The sequence below is a fragment of the Mauremys mutica genome, chromosome 13, assembly GCF_020497125.1.
Source record: "Mauremys mutica isolate MM-2020 ecotype Southern chromosome 13, ASM2049712v1, whole genome shotgun sequence".
Lineage (NCBI taxonomy): Eukaryota > Metazoa > Chordata > Testudines > Geoemydidae > Mauremys > Mauremys mutica.
In genome coordinates this window covers 1,443,248-1,451,923 of record NC_059084.1, presented here as the reverse complement: position 1 = coordinate 1,451,923, position 8,676 = coordinate 1,443,248, and the positions used below count along the sequence as shown (strand labels likewise).

Here is an 8,676-nt window from a genome sequence, read left to right as displayed (position 1 = left end):
TGCGCATGGGATTGCTTCTCAACAGTATGCAGGAGAGAGACCATGGGATGAAGCTGCACTAGTGTCTGCAATGCTCCGAGGTCTCTTGGCAGAAAACATCAAACAAGAAATAAAAAAATTAACTTTAATGTCTCAGAAATCCCTATTAGAACTGGTTTAACCGAGAAGTCCTTTCTGCTGGGCAGCCGGCGGTGGAAAGACTCAATGTGCTGGCTGTGTCCTCGTTATGAGACACACAGATTTCAAACCCAGGGGTCTCAGAAATTCTCCAACAGCTCCAGAATCCGCTTCTGCTCGCTCTCCCGGAATTCCTGGTTCTTCCCATCCCCGATGTTCTCTGCGTACTCTGCAGAAAAACACAAACAAGCCCTGAGCAAGATGCGATGGCAGATAAACCTCCCCTATTGCAGCGACACCACCGCAGAACCTAAACTTGTGTCCTGGCCTGTGAACAACTCACTTCAATACCTGATGGAGAGTTAGCCAAGGGACAGTGATGGACTCCTTTTCCTGGTGATTAAAACTTTGCATGTTAAACATCTACTGACTCCTCATTCAAAGATTTTTTTTTTTGAAAGGATGGGGCACTAGAATAGGTGCTCTTCTCCCTCATTCCTTAGCACGAGGGACATCTGCAGGGAGACCAGAACTCTAGTTCAGATTACACCCCCAGCCTCCATCTGGAGAGGAGACAGTTTAGGAACTGTCCCCAAGCCGCATTCAAAGCCCTCCCATGAGATCTGGGTCAGAGCCAGAGGCAGTTCACCCTGCACCTTTACAAATTATTACAAAACAAAAGGCAGATTTGGGGCTGAAGACACGAGCATCTCGGTGAATCGATGCTGTCTGCCTAGGAAGATGTTTTCCAGCCTCTGGCTCCTCTCATGCATCCCCTTCTTCCCAACCAAACAGAACAGCTTGTATTCAGTGTCTGAATGGCAAAGCTGCAGAAGAAAGTTTGCTTTAATATTTATGTGTTCAGCATTGCTACACATTTCTGAGCTCCATCAAAGCCCTCATTATAAGAGCACTGAAAAGGCTGGGGACAGGGAGAAGCTAGTTGGTGTGGGAGCCTTCTCTCATGCACACTCACTGTCTCCACAAACAAAGCAGAGAGCTCTTTGCCAAGGCCTCTGGGATAAATCCGTTTAATATTTATAAACTGCTATAGTCTCTGCAACAAGAGATGCCCGGTGCCACCACGGTTTGCTGCTAGTGGGTCTGTCTGACTGGCATCCTGGAGACAAGGAGGTGGGGGGAGCACCTGAGGCTAGAGGGCTCTCCTGCACAAAGCAGATAACGCCCCCCCATGGTTAACAGCTCAGATCCTGTTCCAGCTGCCCGGAGCTTGCACACAGTGAGGCTTAGGGCTATGCCCTCTCTCTGCTGCCAGGCTCTCAATCACCCTGGCCTGGGGGTGCATCTTGAGCCCAGTGACGGCCCAGCCCACTCTTAACACTCCTCTCCTGGAAGAGACCAATGCCAGGCGCTGAGCTAGGGGGATGGGGGGGTTGCCTTCTCCAGGGAAAAGTACCGACGGATGGCAGCGTGTAGCTCAGTATTCCTGAGTGCGTTCCACATACCGGCACCATCCCCACAGGGAAATAAGAGGGGGTGCAGGTTCTGCCCCGAGCAGACCATTTCACTGGCCCTTGTGACTCTGAGTGCCTGAGAGATGCAGCAAGTGGCCTGGCCTTTGTTCACGAGCAGCCGAAGGGGAACTCTGCACCCCATCTGAGTGCCGGGAGGGACTCCGTCCCCAAGTGTACTGCCCGGTGGTGGAGCAGTGGGATAACACCAGGCTACTCAGATCCTCTCACTTCAAGCAGGAACCTGTGGCCATTTTCTGCAGAGCAGGAAGCACTAGCTGAGCCGGATCATAGCTCAGTTAGATATTAAGGATTTGTTCAAGGAAAAAGCACCTGCAGCACTTGCCTCAAGTGATGTAATTGCCACAGGGGTCACTGACAGCCATCCCCCCTCCTGAGCCAGTGAAATCTCCCATGTGAGAACAAGTCACAGATTTTCTGGTTTTTGCCCAAAGCGCAGCACTTTTCCCCTCCTAAGCATTTAGCTTTGTAAGACTAAGCCTCACAACGACTTGCTGGGAAACTGTTTATTAGGTCACTAACAGCTGATGACATGAAGTGAAAAAAAGGGAGATAAAAACCCAATGAGAGTGGGGTTTAATGTATTTATTTAAACGGTGTGGTGTGTGTGCCTGTGGGCAGGCGCGCACCCGCCTCACCCGCGCTTACTCAGAGCTGCATGCACTGCTGCTGCTGCGCAAACAGAAAGTGCCTAAGATTGGCTTCTGCTTCATTAGACAAAAGAAAATACAATGGTTACAGAACAGTCAAAATCAATAGGGAAATATTTCCAGGTTTCTAAGAGGATATTGGAAACAGCAGAGAACATACACTGAGGGAACATGGGCCAAATTTTGCGCAGTTATAAAGCATTTGCCTTTTCTCTTTGGTTAAGCACAGAACGGGCTTTGGTTTAACTTTTAACACACATTCCTCCCTCCCAGCTATCTTACTAGTGGGCCCATCACTGTAGCATCTAGGTGCTTCTGATGCCTCATTCACCAATCAGGATATCATTCAGAAACCACACAAGGGCCCATGTCGGGGCTGGGGCAATGGCATGACAAGGGGGCAGAGGCAGGACAGAATGGCCCCTCTATGGATCAGCAATCACCAGTCCATGTTCCTCCCTGTAAGGGCAAGTGTTCCCGTTTATACAATTGTTCCTTGAGCAGAGATCAGCTTAAATAATACCACCATCACCACTACGATTTAATACAGCACTTTTCATCAGTATGTCTCAAAGTGCTTTACAAAGAGTCATTAATTCCATTTTACAGATGGGGAAACTGAGGCATGGGCAGGGCAGTGACTCAGCAAGGTCACCCAGCAGGCCAGTGGCCGAGGCATAAACACAACCCAGGTCCCCTGTGTCCAAGTCCAGTGCTTTATCTACTAGGCCGAACTTCCATTCCAAAATCCGCTCCCTCCCAGTCCAAGTACCCCTGAAGAGCGTACTAACGCTCCAGCTGTAAGTGCGGCTGGATCTTCAGGAGAACAGGCCGGGGGCTGCCTGGTCAATCTGCAGAGATTCACTCCTCCCCCACTGAAAAGCCACCGGAGGAACAGAGGCTACCGCTTCCCTTGCATGATAAGCAATTTGCAGCACTCTCCAGGGACCCATCAGCTGCCAGAGAAACATGGAGAATAAGTAGGCCATAAAACCAAACTAAAAAGCAGGCACCTAATTAGTATGCAAAACCAGAAAATAAAAATGGAGCAAGCGAGAAGCCCACGGAGTGGAAAGCAAGACTATGCGTGAAGGGGTGATCCCAGACTACGCCCAACCCGAGAGCGAGCCAGACACTGGCGGGGGGGAGGCTTCAGCAACGGCTCTAGCCACAAGGCTGGTGCTGGAGTTACGCCACTTTGCAGTGCGGGATTCCTGCTCCCGCTGTGCCAAGGGCTGGAAATCCTCCTCCTCCTTGTCACTAGCCTCTCAAGGGGGACACGCAGACTCCTCCCCCAGACTAAACCCGGTCCTCCAACTGGCAGGCAGCTTCCCCAAGTTCATTCCTGGGGTAACTCCTGTTAAGTCAGTGGAGTGACACCAAGGATGAATTTGGCCCAAAGTGCACGACCCCTGACATCTAAACACCAGCCTGGAGCGCAGGTTAGCCCCTGCTATTCCTACATGGGCGGCTTCTGCACCACGGCTGCCAGCACCGCAGCAGCTGCCCAGTGCCCCCAGGAAGAATACTCCTGAGGACCCTGGAGTCCCTAATCACCTCAATCTTTTCCCCATGGCCCCAGTGCACTGCTCACTCCTCACCCTCCCCTCTGAACGGGTGGGGAGGGGTGAGAGAGAAGAAACAGCTGCTCTCTCTCTTCCTGTCCGCACGGAAGGGACAGGCCAACCGCCGTTCTTTGTTCTGGACTCAGAGCCAGGAGAGCCCTGATCACTGCACTGACAGTGGCACAACTCTCAGCCCCACACCACATTCGAGACATTCCTCCCTCCCTCAGAGGGAAGAGACTCATCCCCCAGCACCTTCAGATTCCAACCCAGCTCCTCAGGATCAGCCAGCCATGGCCACACTGTACAATAAGAATTGCAGCCTGGGCTGTCAGGGAATTTACAGATGTTTTAGCCAACTCTGCTGACCAGCCACCTGGAGTGGCAAGTCAGAGGGGGAACTTGACTGCAGCCTGCCACGTGTCTCTGCCCTCCTGCTCCTCCATCCAGATGACTATTTATGTTGGAGAAGAGACGGGATGGCCTGGAGCTGGGAGGGTAGAGCCCAAATAAGCACTGCTTTTTTGCAAACACTACATTAAAGCTAGGCCTGCAAATCACAACAGCTACATCTCAAAACTGGAGAGCGATACTTTAACGCCTTCATCCATATTCATCTGCTGCTAAGAACAAGACTAACACGCCATGGACACAGATATGCCACAGATGGGGCGGGGCGGGGCCATGGGAACGAAAGATGAGACTCAGCTAGAACTTTGCTTAGTCTGAACAAGCTCTGTCTATTCCCTTCATCTCAGGGAGAATGGCCCTGGGGAAAGGCACACGACTGGGGTACTACAAACCGGTGAGCAAGAGAAACTCACCCTTTATGATGTGCCGAACAATTTTGATGGAGCTGCCTCTCATGTTCAGAATCTGATGGACTCTCTGACGAATCTGGTAGGGAGAGAAGAGAGGACAAACAGACATCATTCCCAGCACAGCTGCAGAGAGACCATGCATGTCTTATTTTCTTGGCAGGAGTGCGGAAATCCTGAGCGTTCTAAACTCCCATCTACCTTCAGAAGCCCACTCCTCTGAGTGCACAGCCAGGCAAGTTTTGAAAGGCTCACCCAATGGGTTTGCAAAAGGTGTGCCCACCCCCAGCCCACAAAGCTCCATATTCGTGTGCACAAAGGACCATGGCACATCACATGGTTTGAGAGACCCCTAGCCAGAATGAGCTGCCGTGGGAATTCACAGGAGACCTAGGTGGTGCCTACATGAGACTTCTGGGAAATGGCACTACATCCAATGGTAAGACAGGGTACCAACATTTCTACCTTTGGGACTGCTGGCCCTACTCAGCTGCTCTAGCTGATGTGGTGGTAACAATGCTGGTGTTCTTGGCCCATTAGTGCATCCACAGTTGCTACCACTGGTGCAACTGTGATTGGAGCAGATTTCTTAAAAAAAAAAAAAAGTCTAGTGCAGAGAAGTTCCTGTAGGGATGAGGCGCAGTGGAGGGGATTCGGAGCGCTGCGTGTCATGGCTGGAAGCCCATGGCTGAAGCAGGTGGTGTCTTTACCTGGGGGACGTTGGCATTGCAGATCTCTGCCATGATGTAACAGATGAGCTGCAGAATGAAGAGACCAGCATCTAGGCGACGGAGGTAGAATTCATCCTCCATGTCATCATCTATTATCTCCCCCCGGCGCACCATATCCTGAAGGATGGCACAAGGAGGTGTTATCAGGTGGATCAAGAGAGCGCCCTACCCCCATACTGCTGTGGTACATGTAACAAAAAACTCAAAGTATCTGGCATTTTTGTAATCTCACTATAGAGGGTTTATCTGCTTTGCCGTATATTCCCAGCTTTCCCCCACTAGAAATGGAGTCTCTGACCGAGCTCCTAGGATCTGATCCCTCTGCTTTCCCACACCCCAAACTCTCAACTCAGCCATTGTGCCCACCATCCTCCTCCAGGCCAAGAATCTCTGACATTTCCCCATAAAATAGGCTGTGCAAAACTAGAAAAAACGGGGAGGTGGGTTCTTTAAACAAAAATTATCCCAATTCCATTTCATAGGATTTTCGCACTTGCAAAATTTGCCAATACTCTTTCATTGGATATACTTTATGCATCAAAAACTGTAAGTTCTCATTTACTTCACTTACAAAATTATAGTTCTCTTGAAAATGGATTTAATTTCACTCAATTCCATTCACTTCTGAGCAAACTTTCACCCTTTGTCTCTAAAATGTGCTCACCTGCAAAGGATCACGTTTTTGTTTTTCAGTAACAAGTTTATAAGTATTTCAAAGTCAGGCTGATTTCTGATTCCATGACAAAATGTGACAAAATAAATTTCAACTGTTTCCAGTTTTGATGTGAAAAATGTGCATAGTTCTCTCCTCAAGGTCCCTTTTTAGTGAAGGGCTGCTACCAATCCTCAACAGACTCGAAGACCTGTCTATTGGAGCTCCACGCTTCTTATGGCCATGTGAACAAGACAGAACCAAGCCTAGAGGTCCTACACAGTATGCAGATGCACCACCACTAAACTACTGGCTATTCCAGCTTCATTTACTGGGAACATTCATGCAGCAGATCCTCAGCTGGTATAAACAATCATAGCTCCACTGGCTTTCGTGACAGTTGCACCAGCTGAAGTTCTGCCAGACAGTCTTGGGGCACTGTAGGTACGATGATCTACAAGGGGTCGATGCAGAACAGCACGTTAAGGAATGCTATCCAAAGCACTCATTTCAGCATGATCAGTTCCCATTCAGGACAGAAAGGGTGTCTGGCATAAGAGGAGTGTGGGGTTGGTTCGTTTGGTTTTTTTGAAGGGGCCGGAGGAGGAGGATCCTTTGGGAACCTCTCTCATCCCCTTTTACTCCTCCCACTCTGAAAGGTTCTACAGCATGGTGATTTCCTGTCCTATAGGGAGGGCCAGATAGAGCTTCCTTTCAAAGCCAGTCAGTGCCCCCTTCAGTCAATAGGGGTTACAGAGAGCAACGTGGGCACTACTTCTTCCGCTCTTCCCCAAGGCTAAGCATCTGGAGTTGTGAGCAGACCTCGGCAGGCCCAGCGCTTGTGTGCTGAGCAGACAATAGATTGTCAGGCCCAGGCAACAGCAATATGTAGGGGAAGAAGTTCTCACTTTTCCTACACACAGGGTACGGAGGTTAAAGGAAGCAGCTGCCAGCATCTAGCCCATCTCCGTGGAAAGTCATCACACTGCTTAGAACATTTTCTCCAAGGATAACCCAGCAATAAACTCAGACAGTCCCTGTCTGGGAAAGGCCCACCAAACCCACCCACATAGGTATGTGCCATCCATTTTCAGAGAGACCAGCTGTAACTCCTGTCACGTGTGACCTTTCACAAATCTTCACAGTGGAGGTTTTTTTGTTTTTTTTAGAAAATAAAGGAAGCAGCCTGTCAGGCCCTGCTAGCTCTCTGCAGCTCGTTTGATTTATTATGCAGTGGTCTGGCAGGTGGGCACAAACCAGCAGAGCAATATTTCCTCATTAGAGCCATCGCCAGCGAGTACACTCTACCTGCAATGCTCAGCAAGGAGAATCGTGTGTGTGGAGGGGGGAGGGAGGGAGCCACAGACAAAGATGCACACAAGGTCACAAGTGCCACAAGCTGATTTCGGCTACCAACTTTTTCTGGCTTTCTGAGCCTACCTCTGCAGTGCAATTACAGGCAGAGTCCCTTAGTCACCAGGAGGAGAATTAACCCTTCCCTCCTCTGCAACAGACTCTCACATTACAAACTCCTGAGCCCAGCGTCTGCTGGAGAGGACACAGACAGTGCTCAGGAGGTGTCCCGCCTCATGCACAGCCCCTCTAACACATTTATTGGGAAGCAGAGTGTGTGTCCTGGTGAGAGATTTAACACCAGGCCAGCATCAGTGACTCAAGCTACCAGGGCCCTATAGAACCCCGTAAGGGGGGGAGGGGCACTAAGCCATCCATCTCACTCCTCCCCACTGCCCAAAATACTAACGATCCTAAGGGGTCTGTCCACAGGCTGAGTCCCTGCCCTGCACTTAAGAGTCATCCTCCGGGACCTCCTCTGCCCTAGCTCCTTTGTCGTCTCGGGGCCCCGAGAGAGACTCCCTCCCCCTTCAGTTCCTGGCTAGAGCTAACTTTGCCCACCTGTCAGACTGGCAGAGGCCTGATGTACACTTACAGATACTGCCGACATCTGTCAGTTAGAAGTGTGGTTTAAAAAGTACCACACTCTCGGCAGAGATCTTTGCTAGACACGACTATAATGGCAGTAAGCGCTTACTTTGTTCAGGGAACAGGTATAAGCTACACCAGCAGCAGAGCTCTTGCCAGTATAAGCTGGCTCTGCACAGGCAGGTTTGCCATCAGAGCCCTACTGGCAAACTCCTGCTAGCACAGACAAGAGCTTAATATTGACACTGCATCTTAACACAGGGTTTCAGCATCTTAATCTAGTGTGACTGGAAACCCCCGCCATGCTCTCCTCTGCAGGGTCCTACCGTCTGCTACCATTAGTCTTCCTCTTCAGATAGTCAAGGGCTCTTCTCAGTGACTGCTCGACATGCCTGAGACACAGAACTAGGACAACTCAACTGATGCCTCCGAAACGGGGAAGGAAGACAAATCTCCTGACAAGCCATGTGTGGGATGAAATAAGTCAGTCCTCTCCGAAGGACTCAGTGTGCGAGACTCAGAAAAGGCTTTAAAGGCAACTGGGTTATCGACAACACAGGGATGCCCAGGTGGCAGAAAACCCTGGACTCTCACAGTCCCAGGTAACTTTAACACACTCCAGCTCTCTGAAGAATGGACACAGACATGGCTGTGCAGAGTTCAAGAGAAAGATGTTGCTGCCTGTGGAAAGGCTTCTGAATCTTATGCA

General features: G+C 50.2%; 1 protein-coding gene across 3 annotated transcripts in view; it reads right to left on the bottom strand.

Moving 5' to 3' along the window:
- Positions 1-110: 110 nt before the first annotated feature.
- Positions 111-8,676, bottom strand: part of CTNNBL1 (catenin beta like 1) — an 89,700-nt gene continuing 81,134 nt past the window's right edge. For all 3 annotated transcript variants that reach the window (XM_044985545.1, XM_044985547.1, XM_044985546.1), the window contains exons 14-16: positions 5,354-5,491; positions 4,650-4,722; positions 111-346 (exon numbers count right to left, since the gene is read on the bottom strand). In XM_044985545.1, the coding sequence (XP_044841480.1) occupies positions 258-346; positions 4,650-4,722; positions 5,354-5,491 (300 nt within the window). In that variant the 3' untranslated portion in view covers positions 111-257. The remainder of the gene's footprint in view (positions 347-4,649; positions 4,723-5,353; positions 5,492-8,676) is intronic.